This window comes from Bombus fervidus, chromosome 7 (assembly GCF_041682495.2).
Source record: "Bombus fervidus isolate BK054 chromosome 7, iyBomFerv1, whole genome shotgun sequence".
NCBI classification, from domain to species: Eukaryota; Metazoa; Arthropoda; class Insecta; order Hymenoptera; family Apidae; genus Bombus; species Bombus fervidus.
This window is the reverse complement of record NC_091523.1, coordinates 9,591,589-9,612,775: the sequence shown is the minus strand read 5'-3', so window position 1 is coordinate 9,612,775 and position 21,187 is coordinate 9,591,589. Positions and strand designations below refer to the sequence as shown.

Here is a 21,187-nt window from a genome sequence, read left to right as displayed (position 1 = left end):
AGGATCCTGTCTTTTTGCCCTATGCACGCGTTTAGGCGCAATATTTGCAATGCGTTGAATCATCCGATCGTCAAACGCGATATTCGTTCGTTTTCACATGCATCGTCTGAATCGTTTTTGCGATTCCTATCTTCGTGATGACGTACACATAAATACGACCTCATAAATACGTAGACACTAACAAAAAATAAAGTCATCGCAGTTCGATTTTATTCGTAATTTCGTAGTTGAAATACATAACTGCTTTTTTATAAATAGGTACTTTTAAATGGTTGTGTACATATTTTATCGAGGATGCGTGCTGATCACATATCGAGAATTGCAGACGAGCAATTTCTTTGAAGAATAAACATAAGAGGAAAAAAGTGGCCGACATAAATTCAACCAACGTACTGCTTGATATTTTGAAGTTAAAGCGAATGTGAAAAGAGATTTTTCCGCTGAATTATTAAATACATGATTCGTGTTACTTTTCTTTTATGAAATGACAAGTATCAGGACTTTTAGTACATTTCAACATCTTTTAGTACCTTTTAGTTTAGTAATAAGTGGAATAAAAAATATTAAATCAACGTACGTTTGAGGCTAATATTCTTACTGTGAAAATTAATATTGTACTTTTTTCCGTGAACGCTTAATGAAATTAGTTTACTCGTGTATGACAAATAACGCATATAAATTGCGACAAGAACGAGTGGGAGTGGTAGAAAATGTGGAGCAAGGTAGTTTGAAAACGTATCTACGTCGATTAGTATGTGAGTGCGGCATTCAAATTAGAATCTTTTGTTAAGTTGATTCCTTCATTCATATGTAATGCGTGTTACCGTTACAAGTTATTTATGTTACTTGTAAATACAACATCGCATTTTATTCCAAATAAATTAATTTTAGATTCCACGTTAATCAAATATTTTGTACTCCCTACGATGAATGCTCTAAGCTCCATATAATTTTTCATCCTTCTGCTATACACACACACAGATATATATAATTAAACCATTAACATTCAACGATTAATCAACATTTCCTACGTCGAGCCAAATATTCCGCTTCTTCTGTTTCATAATATTTTTCCATATAACGACTCTATGTGGAAACACAATTTTCTATTTGACATTTAAATTAAATCAAGTTAATTAAGTCTTCATACAAACATCTGTCGCTCGTTTATCATTCCAATCACCGACGCAGAAAAATAACCTTAACGTTAAATATAGACGGTGTCACAGAAGATCGCAAAATAAATAGAAAAATACACAAAACAGATAACTCGAAATGAAACGTCAAACATGTAAATTCAAATATATCAGCAGCTGCAGTGATAAAGATTTAAATGGACAAGCCGTCGAAGCAGAGATACACCATGTTAATGAAAGGTATCGAACGGCTCGCAAAATGCGAAAGTAACAACGCATACTGGCTGTCAGTGTGCAAGTAGAGGGGAGATCCGATAATCGATCAGAGAAAGAGTTCCCCCGGGGTCGACAACAATGATCTCTGACCGGGCATTACCACTACGCTGCGCTGTTACGAGCAGGTGTCCATCAACGTCTCTTTGATCTTGCCGTGGAAATCCTATTTCGGTCCTGTGGCCGATATCGATACAGCCACGTTGTAACCACGCTACTTTGGATTGCGGAATTTTCACACTGCCGATGACCGAGTGTTTACCACAACACAGACGATCGGAGCTCAAGATCTCGTGAAAATTCAGCGATATCGGTGATATTTTGACCCTCCGAATCGGTCAAACGTCCCGAAAACATCTCTCGCGAAAGAGCACGATTGTTCCTGTTATTTTCCATTTAATCAAGCCACGAATTAGCAAATTGAATCCACAGTTGTTTCCACTGTGTTATAATCCCTCTACTCTGTACTCGTTCTAATCATTCACAGCGAACAGCACGATGGGTTCGCAGAGACCTTTGGAAATTCAAAATCTTATGACCGTTTAAGCGCGACGATCGTACAGGTGCATATAAAATACGATGGCGATGCATTTTCTTATAAGACAGCGATCTTTAAATCCAATACGCTGCAAACCGGATACACGTTACCGAAGTAATCATCTATTACCTGATATCGACTATTTGATTGCAGAATTAAATACAAGATTTAAAACTCTCCATTTTCTCGAACAATATAAAAATGCTACAATGTTTGTTACATCGTTGGTTTTATAGATCCCGGCGGATTGACGAGCTTTTAAAAGGTTTACACTCGTATCTCGTATATTTAAATTTCACGAGCTTTAACCAGCGAGTAATACCATGGAAATCACAAAATCACTAAACATATACTTGTTATATATCATGCTTTTTCTCTGTGGCCTTGCGTATAACGTGTATTGCTCCATATAATCAGCTGAAACACGCGTGGAAGCTCATGTGCATTGGCTCTCATTTCGAAATAATTTACCGAGATTAAACACGTGCGACCACCTCCGGTGTTTCGATTAATTTGTGTCTAAACTGACCTTGAACCATCCAAAAAGCTAATACGTAGCAGCTGCCGAACAAAAAGCTCTAGCATACAGAGAAAGAAGGAGGGAGAAAGATAGATAGACAGAGAGAGAGAGAGAGAGAGAAGTGGAAGTGAGCCAGGGGGAGCTAACGAAAATCGATAATACGAATATCTGCACGAATGGCAAGCTTTTACTCTCTCTCCAATAAATTCGGCGATAATGATAGAGAGGAAGTCCGTTTAGTGGGCATGAGTCGTTGAAACGTAGCCGGAGGCATCAGCTGTTCGGGAACCTTGGGCTGCCAAACGGTTGAAATTCACAGGTGAAAGGAATCGACGTTCGATATACGCAAAATAAAATCTACGCGGACAATCAGGCTGGAGATACAGAAACTGGTAGAATGCACTGGCAAACTAATCGATGGTAGAGTAGGAGGAAAGAGGATAGTGGAACAACAGAATGTGGAAGGGGACAACAAAATGAACGAACAAATAGGGTGGAGAAAGAAAAAGATTCTGTCGCCAATGTGTCTACGGGTGAATAGATAAGATCGTAGCATAGACGTTATTGCTATTTTTTCTCTTTTCTGTCGAAAGTCGATGCATAAACCGGGAAGATGCTCGACGGTGCGAGTTGGCCCGTGCTCGTGTAGTTGGGTCTCGAATGAAGAGGGTGGCGTTTGGATCAATACCAACTGCCCCTATTCTTTGTCCGTGTATGCACGAGCCGTAGTTTGGTCGCGGGACGCGCTCACACAAAGATATCGCGCGATTCTGTATCCGTGTTGCTCGGTAAGCACATACATTGTCGATTAAAAAATTGGGATCGCTTTTTTAGTTGCATGTATATAACAACTCTGTTAATTTTCTTGCTAACTTGAAATTAACAATTGAAGAGGTTGCTACAATAGAGAGACAGCTCTACCTTGTAGTAGTCTGAACAAAATTCAATCGCTTTCTGAAATATGATATAAATGTAGAATAAACTTCCCTAATTGCATTTACATACAACGTTTCCACGAATGTCTTCATTAATTTGAAATTAGCAATTAGAATGATTGCTTCAATAAGAGAACAGCTCCCCTTTCTAGTCGTTTGAGTAAACTAACAAAAACCAACTGAAGATCCTATTGAGATATGTATAATTTTGTGTGCTAGACTAGATTAGCCGCGTAGTAGTGACACACGTATGTGAGTACGAGTGTATGGAAGTATGTGTGCGCACAGCGTCTCGAAAAACAGATGAATGCAATTGTTCCGTTGGTAGTGTGGTATAGAAGATGCTGAGACAAAGAGATTGCTGAAACGCGTGCAAATGTATAGACCCTGTAAATCATTTATTAAATAAATCTAAAACTATTTTAATATAAATTCAAAGTGTAATCTTAGTGTTCCTTTACTTTTATTTCGGCGATTAAGATCCACAATTCTCAACAGATCCAATCACTTTCTAAAACATGCTATACACTCACAGTATATTGATATTCCTAATACAATAGCGCAGTAAGTATAATTTAAACATAGGAGATAGCTCAATGCTGCAAACCGTTCGATTATCGATACAAACTTCCTGCACTTCGATAAATTTCGAATGAAAATATTTTCGAAGATAACAGTATTCCGTTAAAGGTTAAACTTTCCGAAACTCTTGGTTTTGAAACGTTTTCATTGGTATTGTATGTGTAACTTTTTCGACGTACTGACGCGCACATATATACGCTTTGTTTCTATACATGTTTGTGTAAGGATAGAGCTCGTGTGTGAATGTGGCTTTGTAATTGTAAGCATCACAGTGACGACGAGGCATCGCGTGGCTTGGCGATCGTTTCTGCGCTGGAGCGCGTCTGACCATACACGAGCTTGACTACTGCGAAGCGCACGGCAGACTCCGACACATGTCGTGGATTGGATCCACTTGTTGGATAACATTAGCGATGATTATCGCCGAGTTAGAGTGCTTTCGCGTTGGCTGCTTTTCACACTGTGTATAGTAATTGCACGATAGTTAGCAAAACGTTACTACACGTCATCGTGTTCATATCAGATGCAGCGACGTCTCGCGCGATTTAGTCGAAAACGGTTAATTCGTGACTCGAGTTGCCAATCGTTTGGATGTAATAAATTTCCACGCAAGAGAAACAATTAAAGTAGTCAAAAATAAAACGCGGAAGAACTAAGGACTGATGACTAATTAAAATTGATTTGTTCTTATCAATACGTAATTCTATGTAACATAAAGATGTTTCTAATTGAAAAACAAACAGGTCAATTCTGTTTATGGTCTTCAAATTTTTATATCTCAACTTCACTTTCACCTTAACGATCGAAGAGATTTTTAATCTTTTAAGGAAATTTCCAACATGAAATTGAAACGAGGAATCACGCGTGTCAACTATCTTTTAATAATTTCAAAAATAATTCGAAGGTTATAAGAGAACTTAAATTGAACTGCACTTTCATTACACGACAACTGACCAATTATTTCGTATCTACCTTTGTTTCTCCGTATCTGATCCACGTCTGACGTAAAACTACAAAAATTGCACGCATCTCTCCTTTTCATCGATATATCCTCGGAAATAAATACCAAATAACAAGAAATTGCACGAAAATTATGAAAACCGTTCACTTTACATATTCGCTGACGCGCCCTCCGCCGTGATATTAAGTTGAAAATGACAAAAACTCGACAAATCGTCATATCTTTTTTACAACGAGTAAAAACGCTCGCAACGCGAAATGAAAGACGACAGGAATTGCGCTTACAACGCGACAGAATATGTGACCGGTTGGAAATCACGAGCAATAATATACTAATAATATCTTTCTTGCCGCTAGCGTTGTAATTTTGTCGATACAATTCAAAGTTTTTAGAAACGACAATTCTACAGAGCCATTTAGTATCACGTATCGAGCAACGGTCGATGCTGCATATTGGAAATTTGGTATTAATTAACGCCAACCACCTAAATCAATATAGCGACGATGTGTTGGAATACTATGCTGCTGTATGTCGATGTAGTATCACGGTGGTTCATGCAACAGATTTTCCTAACAGATCTGGGTTTTCAATTTGTCGCACGCGTGTTAGTTGCCTTATCGCCGTGAATGACAGGCTCTAACGAGCTCACGCAATTTCTCGATTTTCTTCCCGCCGTGTAATTAACTGTACCGGAACTAATCAACCGTAGTTTAACGCGTCAAGAAATAAAAGACATGAAATAAGCGCGTTGGAATAAAGATTTTTAGATATTGTTTGCTGCTGAGTCACTGAGTTCCTAATACTTGAAATATATGGCAGTATAGAACGAGACTGAAATTGTGGAAGAAGTGTGCGTTAGGTGTTGGTTGGATTGAGAATGCTTACGTGGCTTGTCTAAAGTGAGTAAAAGAGGTTGTAGAACGAGGAAAGAGACAATACACCGAGGCTTTTAGAATATATTGCGTGGGAGATGTTACACTGTGCCCGAAATAGTTCTTGAATGGTAGTCGTAGAAGCGTTTTACGTTATATATTTCACTTTTAATGCTGTACAGCAGCATGAAAAACCCTTAGACCTTTTCACGTTGCTGGTTTTACGATGGCAAACTAAACATATTTCTTAGAACAGTTCTCATCTGGTATTACGTGAAAACGGAGAAAGATATTTTCTCAATGGTATTGCATATTTATGATTTCTTCTAGCTTGCAAATCTTTTGAAAACACTGCCATAAATAGAGCCGTCATCAAGGTGTTTTAAAATGTGTCTGCGCGGAAAAGGACATCAGAAACGTGAATCAGTTTTGCAAAAAAAAAAAAAAAAAAAAAGAAAGAAAGAAAGAGAGGAAAATGAAAGGGAAAAAGTGGATAGAGCGGAAACAAGTATATTCAAGAATTATTCGATTGAATCCTTAAAAGGGAAATAAAATTTAAATAACATCAAGTATCTGATCATTCGTCGCTGAAAATAAAATTTCTCTTTGGTAGATCCTCTACCACTTGCTTTTATCCGTATTGTATCTGACCAGATTTCAATTTACTATTGAAACTGTCTCATACTCGTATCCCCTCACCCTTCCAAACATTCCCTAACAAGGATTCCTACACATCATTGATTCTCATTCACACGGATGAAACGCGTAAACGCGTGCTACGTGACGAGACGTATTTGTTCTCCGATAAACGACATCCGCCAACTAGATTATAAAGGATCGTTCAGACAATCAATGTTATTGTCAATGTTATTGTCAATATTATTGTCAATATTCAGAGTTCTCAACATTGTATTAACAATATACAGTATGTTCGTTTTAAACACGCGCGCTTGATTACTTCTCCAAGTATCAGAAATTCGAACAAATGTTTCAGACGAAATTTGTTTCACCATTTCTTCTGCGTTTTTATCTAAGAAGAGTTGAATATTAATGTAACTTTTCTAACTGGATTTTTTTGATTCTCTGCAAAAAAGTATTAATATATTTCGGTCGAAAAATGATTAGTTTCAAAAGTATTTTAACTCTAATCTCGTAAAACTTATCGTACGCAGGACAAAAAAATATAAACGACATATTAATCGTCTAGACGATCTCTTACGTACGATAATGCCAAGGACCCTGAATATTGACGATGATATTGATCGTCTGAACGTTCCTTAAGGAATTATCGTGACCGGATGTGATTCGGTGGCGGTAATAATTCATGGAATTTAATATTGCTTCCAAATGGCGACACTGCAGCGTGTTATTTGACTGGAAGAAGGTTTCCACGTGATCTGACACCGTCAAAAGAATTGCTCCGCATTAATCGGCCGTTTTCACTCCCTCTAGTGTTACTGCTCGACAGACTTTACCACGTCGCTGGTCATATATCATCAGGAAAACACCGGGTGTACAAACGATAGAAGAGTGCACGATAATACGATGCGCATATATCTCTGCACGTTATTAGAAGTGACACTTGTCAACTAGCAGGATGTCCAGTCTAACTGTGTCGCGTGTTTTCATTCACGTTTCTTGCCAGAAGACCGTATATAAGTATAGCAATACTTACAAAAAACGAAGCAAATTCAAGGAATTCTTAGAAAGTTGTCAAAAGCCTTAAAAATTGTTGGTTCGTGGAACCTGAGGCTGTAAACATCACATACGGTCAGTGTTATAGTAATGAATTTATGAATTTGATATAATAAAATTAATTTGTTTTCAAGTCTATATTATATATATTAGGTTGTTCGATAAGTCTCTTCCTTTTACAGATACTCATCTTTATAAAATCTTTATAAAAACATGAAACCTAATTTGTTGAAAGTTGTAATCTTTATCTTGATAGAACAAAATGGATCATACGTAATTCGATAAAATAATATAAACCGGAAAATGTTGTGCATCCACTATTTCCTTATAAAACGAAAGAAACTTTTCGGACGACCTAATATAAAAACACGTCTTTTCCTTACTATGCTATTTCGTTCTATACATTCTAAAAACATGATCTTATAATCCAGATTTTCGAAATTTCTCATTTAACTCGCCTCAAACTTTCCCGATAGGATTTCAACCAAGAAATTACATGAGAAGTAACACGCTATTAATTTACCATACGTGTATAACTCTTGCGGGTAGTTTTAAGGAATATTTGGAACGTGATACGTACATCTGAGATGAATATAAAGTATCTTAAGACGTATGAACGACGGTGTACATATATGTTGAAGATCTCCTCTGCTTTTCATCTTTGATGGAGCAAAAATTTAGGAAATAAAAAGCGCAATTTTGCTTGGAGAGGATTCAATATCTGCTTAATGGAGAAAAATCTGGTCTTTAGAAAATGGAACGTTCGTCATTCTTCAAAGTTTTTTTAGAAGATCGCCATTTCCTGCGGAAATTTTTCTCGTGTGCCAAGTGTTCGAGATTCTGTAACCACATTATGCGCTCGAATTACCGTCCGCCCTTTCGACGATCAACTTGGAAATGTACTTCATTCGATCGTCGAACGAAAGTGGCTCGCTCGAATTTAACCGCGGTTAAAAACTAATTTCGAGCATAGCGATTTATTCATCCGCGTGTCGAGTACGTTAATAATTATTCGACGACGGTACACGCGCGTTAACGAGAAATATTTCCACGCAATGACACTTGGTCAAGGGGTTGTTTCCATTTTCGAATCCATTTCTACATAGGAGATTACCTGTTTGGACCTATAGAATCCAATTATGGGGAACAGCAAGTAATTCCAACATAAAATTCTTCAACGATTCCAATCAAAAACTCTACGATCCTTAATAAATGCATCGTGGTATGTTATCAACAAAACAATACATCGCGACCTCAAGATACCCACAGTCAAAGAAGAAATTCAGTAACAGATATAACATAAGAGTTAACAACCACCAAAACCCACTACTCAATTTGTTGACACGTCGGATCAGATCCGCAGGCTAAAAAGACATCACCCTTCAGATTTAAGCACTAGATTCAACTAGAATCAAACACACGATAAACAGTCATTAAACACGACATAGTACCACGCCAGAAAAATTTATTTATAATTCTCAATGAGAATTGATTGTAAAATTCATTCAGATAAAAAAAGAAAGAGAAAAAAATGTCTACATAGGAAAATTAGGATATACATATATACGATGTTTGAAAATGGATAAAAAGCTTCACCGTCCACAAATATGTAGAAACTGTTGAGATGAAATTGTTACTGGGTTTGGAACTTTGAGATGCAAGGAATTTATATACATATTTCAAGTTATAATAAAAATCGCATCAATTGCGATATAATACGATTAAAAAATCATTTTTTCCATCGTTGATAGATCTTTGACAAATTTCAGAATTAAAAAAAAATTTTTATATGAAGATGAAGCATCGTTAAATCAAACAACCAATAATAAATAATTCTCTGCATATTTTGAATCGTCGTTTCGCACGAGTACGTAACTCCAACCAATTAAGCGTCTTTTTAATTAATTCCCCTTAGTCGCAATAATTTGGCTCAATTAACAAGTTTCGTATGAATCAGCAGGTACGCCAACGTTTCTAAACGGCACTGTATTTATCGATCTCTCGTTAATTAAATAAACTGGAGAGTCAAACTTTAGAGGTAAACAGTAAACTCGGCGAGTAACTCCTGATCGAAGATGTCCAAGTTCGAAAACAAGTCTAAACTGTCAAGAGCGCATTAGGCGGACAATCGTTGGAACGTTTGGATTCCCTTGAGAAATTGCACGTCACATGCATGCACGACAGACGTCTCACGCAAAAATAGCGAGCCACGAAGATTGCTCGAACTTGAGAAAACACGCGACGTCAAAGATCCTATGGTTCTAAGAGCTACGCTCGGGAATTGCCAGGGATTTCTGATGACGAACGGTTAAAAGATAAAATTCAATCCCGCTAGATTCATTAATATTTTTCTGTATTTCTTTTCGTAACAAGGTTGTCAAGCTTCGCTTATCCTTCGTTTCAACCCAGTCAGCAAAATTGAGGGAGGAAGGTAGAGCTCTATGAAACACGTTCTACAAATGAAATCGAATGCTCGAGAGGGACGATTAATAAATTTCGACGATCCGCGTTTTAATAACAGCCACTTGTCAGCTTATTGGTTAAAGCTGAACGACATGTACTGTATAAAATATACACCACGCGCCCCAGTTTTCTTTTTCTTTTCTCCAATTTGACGAACTGATGTTATACGATAAATCTATCTGTACGAAACGTATCTTTCCCGTTCAGCCATCTTCATTTCTCTTCGTAGAACTAAAAATATTTGACTATCGCTTAGTAACAGCCGATATAATTTTCCTCGAAAGGTAAAAATCACGGGGAACTTCGAATATTTGAGGATATCTGGAAAAATGAAGAAGTAATGGATAGAATATTTGAATTAAAACAGATCATTCGATGAATTTTCACAGAGAAAAGATAAAACTTGGCGGATACAGAGGCGTGAAAACGAAGGTCAAATCTTTTGTCGCTACAAATTGCAAGAGGCACGTTGGTCCGATACGGTTGGCCGCTGTGAATCGCCGGCTGATCGAGCGCGAATCGAATAGATTGCTTTCGAACATTTGCACGCGTGCACGTTTACGTTCGCTGTGCGAGAGGTTGGAAGAGGATTTCCAGAGATATTATTGACAGTAATCTCCGACGATACATCCAACGAGATCCTTCACCCAGTGGCCCAATTTGTCTCAAACAAAACCCGCGGCGTTATCGAAATTGAAAATGTCGATACAGCCTCGAGAAACATTGCGAACGTATAAAATTTTTATGATGCATTTGAATTTGCTAACGCGACCTTGCGTCTAAAATCTCTTTATGAATTTTGCCATATCCTATGCGCACGATGTTGTATAACGCGCGATGCATTTCCACGGGAATCATCAGAAAATTCATTTCGTGAATTTTATTCAGTCGTCTGGTTCCATTAAAGAACGACCTTGCCTTCATATTGCCAATATAAAATACACAACGCTGGAAATCTAAAAGGTAAAACGATATTGTCGAGCGATATTAATACGCCGAATTTAATACGGCGGGCCGACGAGTCTACGGTAATCAAGTTTCGAATATTCAGTGGTTCAGGGAAATATTTGAACGCCCACAGAAACTTTTCATAAATACGTTATATGGCTTATAGGAAACATTTTATGTTGTGTAGCAAAGCATAGTTAATTATTCATTTGCATTAATAAGTCGTAATATATTTAGTAGAACCATTCCCGGCACTAATGCTGTACAACTAGCTTGCCATTAAACATACATTTACAGTAAATAAGCCGTAACTTCTGTATAAACCTTCAGACTGCTTCCAAATTTCACCAATACGATCGTAATAATCGTATTTCGTCACAATACTGATGAAACGTAAAAAATGTTCTCATACGATACACCTAATACGTTCGTAAAAATTGTCTAATTTCTCTAAAAATTTAGTCACCATACCTGGTGATCGATGCTTGATACCTTTCATGAGATTAAATGGATGTTGGGAACGAGTTTGTTATTTTTATCGGTGAAACGCTTAAAAAAGAAACAAAAATCGTGCAAACAAGAGAGTGACAAATATCGTTCCCTCGTTTCATCTTCCATTTCAATCTCCGTTCGGCTAGCGTGCGTAAAATCGTTAAAAAACAAAGTTCAATAACTTCCAATACCTGACGTTCCTGTGACAAAAATTCGCAGAACGCGTTACGAAGGTATGGGATTGCAGCGATTCAAAGAATCCCATTGAATCTCTCTGCGATTGTGTGAGAACGGACGTTGAACGTACGTTTCACGTACGAGCAAGACTCGAGAAGGAAAAACCGTGGTATATAAGTCGAGAACGCGTATAACGTGATAAAATTATCGGGATACAAGGGGTTGAAGAGGTAGCAGAGGGGTTGAAACTGCGGACAGGCGTTTAAGAAAGTGTTCAACGACTTCGTTCTTCTAAAGAATGTCCTGTGTCTCCGTTTCATTCTTCGAGGGCATTGCACCCATTAAAATGACATTTCTATTCGAGAATGGAATTCTCCAACATCTACTACTACTACACCTGCTTCTCGTGCGTATCGTATAAATACCAATAAGTGGTGGGGTGTGAAAGAGGCCAATGAACCTGACATGGGAATTTTTAATAAAAAATTTCCACCTGTATTTCACTGCTGTTTTTTTTTTCCCAACTTCGTTTCACCTACGTGACGCGTGCAATTTCGCATTTTCGCGTGTTCGTTTCCAGTTATTTCTCGTAAATTGAACTGCTTGGAAGCGTAACAAAATGACAAAAAAAAAAAAAAACAAATTGGAAAATTAAAATGGTTAAAAATTCATAAGATTTCTGGTATCTTCGCTAACAGATACGAAAAAATATCCGGTTTCCTTTTGTGTCTCGCCTTTCACGTTCTTTAAATACCAATGAAATATTTGCTTTTTATCGAAAACCACGATTCATTTAGTGAAATTAATGCCAACTACCAGCTCCTATTTTCTCTTACCTCGGTGTATTAATTTACGTTTTACAAGCACGTAATTGGTTGGACTGTGATAAGTCGACGTTATCGTGATTACGATTATTATCGTTGCCGCCTGCACAGGGAAGTAATTAACCAACAAACCGGTCAACCTGTTAATTTCAATTGATTATAGCGTGCGCGTACGCGTAACAGAGGTTTATAAATAAATTGATGTTGCACGTAATCGAGCGGGTTATCGATGACCTCGCGATTTTATCGTGTTTCGGTCCGATTCGATATTGACGGATTAATTATCTGACAAGCAAATTATCGTTCTTATACGGGAACGCGTTAACACGATCGCTCTTGCAATTATTTATGCCTGTACGGTACAAGAGAGAAAAGAGGCCCGAAGGATTTTTTAGTCCTGGCTTGTTCTGACAGCTCGACACGCGGAAATTATTTTCTTCTTGGAAAGAAATTTATTCGCCGAGCGGAAATAAGACGAAGTGCTTTTTCCAATTACTATGGTTCAATGACAGCTAGTCGGGGGTCGTGAAACTTTAGTGAATTAATTCCGGATAACGTGCGGCAGAAGGATAAAGAGGAAATGAATAAAAGAAAGCAGCGGAAAAATAGCTTGTTTCTGAACGAACGATTTTTAACCGCGACAATGTTGTAAATCCAATTATCGGAAAAATTCACGTTTGAAAAAACTGCGCGAAAGTAAACCCGTCATTCGTCCCTGGCGACGTGCACAACTGAAAAGTCGACGATTTGCATTTTTGCCTCTAAAACGGGCGCGGTAGATCGCTGGTCTTTTTTCACTTCGTCGTCCTTTTGTTTCGGTTTTTCCGACGATAACGTTCCATTCGATTAATTTCAACGGCGAAGAACACCGGGGTCTCGTGAGCTGAGCGGCGAGGAATTTTTCTTTTTTATCATCGTCTGTTATTAAACTCCGTAGCGAAACTCAGATTCAAAAGATCTTTTTCTCAAATTGTGATCAAAAAGTACGCAGTATAATGTAAAAGCCTTGCGATAAATTCTTTTATAACTTCCGACATCGAAACGACACGTCATTGAAAATCGATAATATTCAATTTATCAAAACCCTACTCGACTATGACCTTACCCTATGCTTTGATATTTCGCGTATAAATTATCCTTTATTCTACTGCGAATAAAGGAAAGGAAGCGATAAAAATATCACTCCCATAACGTCCCACTTATGCCTGGACCATAACTATGGAAATGTTCAGCTTTTCAGCCACCGACACTGAATGTTTCCTTTCTACTCTCAACGATATACAGTAAAATGTTAAATATTATAAAACGCATGTATAACAACAACGATCATCTCTAGGTTTATTTTACTGTTTTACGCTTAATTTTGAATTTTTATTATCTATCGAACTGCGCATTCATAATATTGGCACAGGAGAGACAACACGCGCAGTTTAAAAAGTAAATTAAACAACTACATTTTCCGAGAATTTCTTAAATTAATTCTCGTATTAGACCATACGATTGCTATTTAAATCTTCAGAAACGTTTATCAATTAACAATAATAAAATAATAGAACCGATCGATTTGTCTTCTGTGTATCTCATACATTGTTAATTGCTCCCTAAATCCTCGATTGAGTCGTTCAAAAGTCGCAACTGATCAACTCCATAGATTGAAAAGTAAAACGGTAAAGTTGAACAGAACAGAACAAAAAATAGAACAGAAAACAGTAAACAGAAAAACGACGACATCGATGATATCACAGACGTTATTTTCCAAATTTGTTTCACAGTTTATCGTTACTTATGTCGGTCTATTGCGAGAAAAGAATGGAGTCGATCAGTTTGACTCCCGAGAGGATAATACAAATAGCTTCGAAACAACAATTTACAACTACAAGGAAACAAAAATTAGAAAACAATATTACACGAAAAGATATGACGTAAAACATTGATGTAACTCACGTTCTCCTCGACGGTCTTCTTGATCTTTGCTCCAGCCTCGACCACGGTTTTTCCAGCCTTGTTCACAGCGCTGTACAAAAATCCGCCCAGAGTTTTAGCACCTGCCAGTGCTTTCGTTGAAACTACGGCAGAAAGAGAGAAGGAAGAAAATAATGAGCGAGTCGGTGATACGTTATCCAACCGGGTGGAATTTAATGGAGACCGGTCGGCGGAGAAACGTCCGCCGGAAAACGCGAATAGACTACCTTTCGCTGTCATCCCAACCCCCGTGAAAACGTTACACAAACGCGAGAAACCCAGATACGTCAGTCGAATTTCTCGCACTTCGGGATCTCTGCCGGCTATTCTAGCGTTTATCAGCGTGAGCGACGAAAATTAAGCACCTTGGCGAGTGGGAACGTTCGAGCTAAAAAAAAATTAGCTGATGAAGGGATATTATTTCGCGCGGCGAAATGGCGATAAAGAAGACTGTGCAAATAAAAAAAAAAAATGGTCGAGTTTTAGTTTTTATTTCTTTGTATTTTCGTTTCTTTCTTTTCTCTCGTTATATTTTCTGTATTTTTCTTTCTTTTTTTTTTTTTTTCAATTCAGATACAGATCAGAGAAAAGCGTGGAAATCATTAACCAATCATCTGCAGGCCTTTTTGTAATCATCGGCAGGTATTTTGTAAAATTTCTGCATATAACAGTGGCTATCGTTTATCATTTTCCATATGAACAAGAGAAAACATTTATTTTGTACGAGGGAAATTTTGGTTAAAAAATAATGTAAACGGAAACATTGAATGTGATACAATTCGTACGCCAATGTGGCACAAGCTACGCATTGATAAGCTTTTCATTGAAAATCTAATGGTAAATATCGAGAACGAAATTAACGTATTTATTTATATTGTACGTATATTTAACGATTAAATCACTTCCTTGTCGATAGACTAAACAACGCTCTGAAAAGGGCTAATAATAACGGTTTAATGTACTGTAGCCGTTTTGTTAATTAAATCGTGTATCGAATTTCATTGAAATTCGAAACTCTTGTTTTGCAAGCTATAATTAACTGTCTGTTTCAAACTGCTGTATTGCTCGATTTCCATATGCATTTGCACCATATTCACGGGGAAAAGATTGAGACGAATATCATCGACATCGTTTTCTCGAATCATCTGTCCATTATACGTCTCTCGGTACATTTGAGCAAACCTCATAGTGACCGGTCAACTGTTACTAATTAATAGGCTTGTTGCTTGACACATTTACATTCCGGGATCAAGTCACCCCTCACCCCTTGTGTCCGGTATAAAGGACGTGCATCCGAATATCAACAGCTATTCGTCGTGCGTTGTATCAGTTCGCGCAATGACTTTCAATGATGTCGATTAATTCACGTAATCGTTTCAAAATATACGTGTGTACACGTGTATGTAACGAAAGAGCATACCAATTCTAATATTTGCCTAATCAAACTTTGTATTGTTCTTTCAATTAGTTAATTAGTCAATTAGTCAATTAATAATCAATATTTAATTAATCTTCCTGTATGTAGTTGCAATACCATACACAAGTATCATTCGACACGTACAATGAATAATTTATTTTACGATATATACCGTGACTCATATACAACGAAACGAACGAAATTTTCCGACAGTTTTAATTAACCGAAATTTTACTAAAGCCTTAAAACTGGTGAAATTTGAACAATAATCAGTTTACTGCACCTTTTGCCACATCTCCGAGACAAAATTTCCTTGCTCCATCATGGTCGAGTACCTGGCGTTCAAATTGCCAGCTGACGGAATAGCTAACAGTCCTCAGGATCATATTACCCTAATCTCGACAGTCAGCCAGCAAATCTCGAAACACGGTGCTTCTTTTAATGCATTTATCCCAGCTTATCCCACGTTATTCAACGAATCTTATTTTCAAAAGAAATTCGTAGTGGAAGGTTTACGATGGAAAGAGCAGCTTAGAAAGTTGATGGAAAATTAGCCGCTACGCAGCGAAGCAGTTGCGCGTTAACGCGAATAAACCATGGGCGTTGCTTGTGTTATTTGGTTGGAGTAACTTGGTTCTCGACGTAAATCGAGGCCAATTTAATCAACCAAATTGAGCCACTTCGATTCATGTTGCTGCATCCTCGTCTTTCTTCCTCGACCTTCCTCTCTCCGCCCGTCTTTCCATCTTTTTTATTCCTCCCTCGTTCTAACTAACGCTCTTTTCCTTTCCAATTTTTCTATTTCTTCGTTTCATCCGACTAAACGAAGGCTCAATGCAGGAAATTCAGAGGATCGAGGTGACTCGACAAACCGCGTTTGCACAATAATTCCGGTGTTACGCGATTAAATTGACGGTGGACCGAGTCGGCCGACGACGAGACGAGTAAAATAAAAAGACGGGGATGAAAAAGGAAAGGAGAATCAACGCAGCACTTTCATCGTTGCTGGCACGGTACCAACGTTCGCCAAACAGGTGCCAAGTTTCGTACGGGTCTCGCATCGTGTAAGGGTTACGCCGTGTGATTTGTTACCTGGCAAGATCAACCCTTGGGCAAATATATTCCGGATAATTTACCACGGTCACGTATTTAACAGCGGCAATAATAAGAAATATTACGACACTGCAACCCTGTTAATCGGTGATAAATCGATAGAATGCACCAGTCCGGGTCACAACCGACGCGCCATCGAGGTTACTGAAATTTTCCTCTGGAACAACCTCGAGATTGGATTCACACGCGATAACCAAGTCGATACGTTAACATCATCCACGCCTTGCACTCTTAACGTACGAGTTTACGGTGACTTTCATGATGTTCTTGATATTTTTGTCTTTTTTTTTTTTACGTGATAAAGCTACTACGTCGAAAATCTTCCTGGGAGAGCGTCTTTCGGTTTGATGCAGGAACGATAAGGCGGAGCGCTTTTTTCGACGAGGTCTCGACGCCGATGGAAAAATTCAGGGAAAAATGCCGAGTACGTGACGCGCAATTCTTCGCCAGACGATGGTTTACTGAGCTTCAGACCTGCTGCTGACTGTAAAGAACAGAGAAGGGGGGAAAGCCACGTGAAGATCGACGATACGCGACGTATAAACGGCTCGCAATAACTCTGTGCTACGATGTCGTATCTCTGGTTATTAAGCATAAAACCTACGCACCGTATTTATCCAGCGAAATCCGGTTTAAGGTCATTCGAATTTCGAAAAAGAGAAACAGCTTGACCGTGGGTGGAAGAAGCTTAAAGGGTGAAAGTTCCGTTTCATGGGGAGAAACGGAGTTCGATGAGATTACGGTTTCAAACCGTGTAAAACGAAATTTTCAGAAAGCCAAGTTGTTTCCAAACTCTATATCGATGAAGGAAGCTCTTGATGGCTGGATTATCGATTATCGGAACAGTTATTTCCAGAGCGTTTTCAAGCAGAGGTCGATCATCTTCTTTGAATTAAAGATTATTCGAAAGAGGAGATCCACACGGTGTAATGCAAATCAGATACGATTTAGGTTACGATGTCCTTTCTCAGCCCTTTGTGTTCCATCTGAAATTATGCCGCAGCTCGAAGAAAATTTGATTTCTTAATAAAATAATCCAACTTCCTTGCTCTAGTGATTCTTTATGAGCGCGACACGATATGAATATACGAATCTCGAGAGAACGATCTTAATTCAAACTCGCGACACCCACCCCTCGAGTCATCCTCGTCTTCTTGGATCTGCTTTTAGCTTCTCTGCACGACCCATTCATATCTTTTACATCAGCCGCTACGACACTCGCTCATAGAATATCCTAGCCCTCATCGATCGTCTACGTTTTTATTCGCTGATCTCGTTCGCAATAAAAGCAAAAGCTCGGCGAGTCGAGCCGGTACCCTCATTGGACACGGAACGCGGCATAAAAGGGTCTGAGTTTTGAGAATTATACGACGCGTCAACTGACGTTTAATCAAACATCGACCTTGCGTCTCCATCGTGTTAACCTCGTGCCAGTTTAGTTAGCGGGAAATCAAAGAGCACCAAGGGAGTAAAGAAGGAAACGCCTGAACAGAGAAAAACGCCAGACACAGCGGGGTGGGTTGGTTCGAAAGACAAAGAATTTCTGCGGAAAAGAAAAGAGCGCTTAAATAGCGTTTTTGCTGGCGTGCAGAGGCCGTGCTGGCGAGGCTACGTGTCACGCCATCCTTTAAAAATACCTCGTAGGCTCGCTTGCTATTCCCAAGGGAGAGCGTTGGCGTTCGATCCTGAGGAATGCGGCGGGAATATATACGTCGACAGGCCGGATGCAACGGTAAATAAAATTACTGGCTTCTTTACTCCGCTACCGGCTCGATGATTTAATAATCCTACCTACGACGACTTTAGCCGAGCAGAAGTGGATTTAACGTTTGACTCGGCCGGCAGGGATCCTCGGGTTACCAGCCTCTCTTCTTCTTCGTTTCCTCTTTTCCAAGCCCCGATCCTGTTCGATTTATTCCCACTCTGAAAGTCGTTGCGCCCTGTCCTCGGTGCATTGAACTTCCAACGACAGCCAGGTCGGAAAATCTTTCAGCGTATTCACGTGGAAACACGAGCATGCAGAGAACAGGATGCCCGGATAGCAGGGCCGATATTTGTTGTTTTCGAGTGAACTCGGCCACTCGAACAACCGCTTTGTCTCTCTTTCGCAAAATCTCTCTTTGGCGCTATAAATGCGAGTTCGTTCGCTTGGAAAACTGGAAACACGATACAAGAATTCAGCGATTCTCAAATTTCAATTACTCCACTCACGTAGAGTATTGTAGTGAAGAGGACAGCGTAGAAGAGGCTTCGAAAGCCAATGCAACTTCGGTGTCATCGAACTCTGAACATCTTCCGGAAGGTCGGTCAAAGAACCTGGCTCTACCTTTCTGTCCTGTTTCTTGTTCTTCCGGCAATGGTCAACGATAACGACTCGTATAGACGTTCGAGAGGCTGAATTTCGAGAGTGTGTGTCGGGTTACGATATAAATTCAACTTTGTTTTTTCATCTATTATACAAACGGAGTAAACAGGGAAACAGAGAATTGCTCGCAGCTGAATGGTATGCGTTAAAACGAGTAAATAAGTGTTGATAACCCGAGTGCAAGTATCACTGGTAGACTGTAGATATTTATCCATTTATGGAAGATTCAAACGAGCAAAAATGTAGGGTATTTATATGATACGCAAAGGCATATAATATATTCGAATATTCGATGTAAAGTACTCGATGTAAAATTTAGTGAATGAAACGAATCTTCGTGTAGGTACCGTTTGTTTAATTACGTTCATAGAAATATGAATTTGCATAAACATCCGCAGTGTAATTATTGCCTCTGAGAACAGCGTATATTCAACACGACCTATGTCCATTTCAATACACGTTCCAATGCGTTTTATCGTGAGAGTCCGTGTGCGTTGACAGATCGTCGGATTTTGTTTTATCTCTCGACAATATGAAATAACATTTTCCACGCGCTGTCTCAATTTATAATTTAACACGTTGAAAACGGTATGCTTTGACAAGCGCATAGCCTGAATTCTCGCGTAATTTTGGAGCAATCGAAAAAGAAAAGATTCAGAAGGTCGCTCGGAAAATTCGTTTAGATTTACATTTAGATTTGGTATACGTTTATTGAATTATATAGGTGTCATTTTATTCCACAATCTTTCTCCCTCTCGCGCAACACGAATATTCCAACCCTCGAGAACCTTCCAGGTTTTTCGGCGAAAAACTTCTCGACAAGATTTTCTATGTCGATCAAAATCCTTCAAAATCGGAACGAACCTTCCGAGCAGCATTTAACAGGTGTAGTATTTTAATAAAGATCGAAGAGCATGTTTAAAGATACTTCTAGTAACGTTTTTTAACGCGATATGCTCGAAAACAATTTTTCGAAATTTATTATTTTATTAAATTCTTTAAAAATCGGAACGAACTTTCTCAGTAACCAATATCGTATCTAACATATCGACGACGTTTTCGTTTATATTATCTAACCATATAACGTAAAACATTTATTCATGACATTTTCTTTGTATCATCCGTTGCTTCTTTTTACTGTTTTCATTAATAATAGTTAACATTTTTACATGATACGCAAAGCGTTAGCTTGTACTTCGAACGAAGCGTAAGAGGTTCGTCATGCACGATACCTTTAGAACGTTTCCATAAATAAAATTCCAGCGAATCTAAATCCCACGAACGCGATAGCCACGGGGTATAGAAATTGCTATAAATATTGTCGCCAACTCGTAGATGAAAATATCTCCTAACTCCGAAAATAATAATATACTCATCCACGCTTAAGTTGTGCTTTGTTCGTAACATCCTTAAGGTCCGACCACGTCTTTGTGAAATACCTTTCGTGCAACTTCCAAAGAGATAAGGTCAAATAACGAGGACGAAATTCCTGCCTTCTGCGTTCTTTAGTCAGCAAGTTCGACGTTCCATCGACCGATCCTCTCAGTCGCGAAGCTTCTTTATCTCTCTTTGGCTGCATCCCTTTCTTTGTGGCTTGGCTGCCTCCAGGAGGTTTCGCGCACGTCACCGCATCCTATCAATCCCGAAGGGGTAACACTCTCCAAGGACTGGCTTTGTTTGAGTAGATCGACGAAACAGCCGTGGAAAAGTGCACCGGTGGTGTTACGGCCGTCCGTAATTAATTCTAGTGGTAGCTGTTGGATACCGGCTCGTTAGCATCTTCGATCTGACCGCTGAAGCAACGGTAATCTCTTTCGTAACGGAAAGCTCTCTTTAGATGGAGGCGAAGCGTAAAGGGGATCAAATAAGAGTAGGTAATTCCCGTGTGGAAAGCGGAAAAGAAGGTCGGCCGAC

General features: G+C 38.8%; 1 protein-coding gene across 4 annotated transcripts in view; it reads right to left on the bottom strand.

The window, feature by feature from the left end:
* The window catches only part of Sap47 (Synapse-associated protein 47kD), a 92,206-nt gene that overhangs the window by 56,374 nt on the left and 14,645 nt on the right, over window positions 1-21,187 (bottom strand). For all 4 annotated transcript variants that reach the window (XM_072007118.1, XM_072007119.1, XM_072007116.1 and 1 more), the window contains one exon: window positions 14,361-14,482. In XM_072007118.1, coding sequence (XP_071863219.1) covers window positions 14,361-14,482 — 122 coding nt within the window. The remainder of the gene's footprint in view (window positions 1-14,360; window positions 14,483-21,187) is intronic.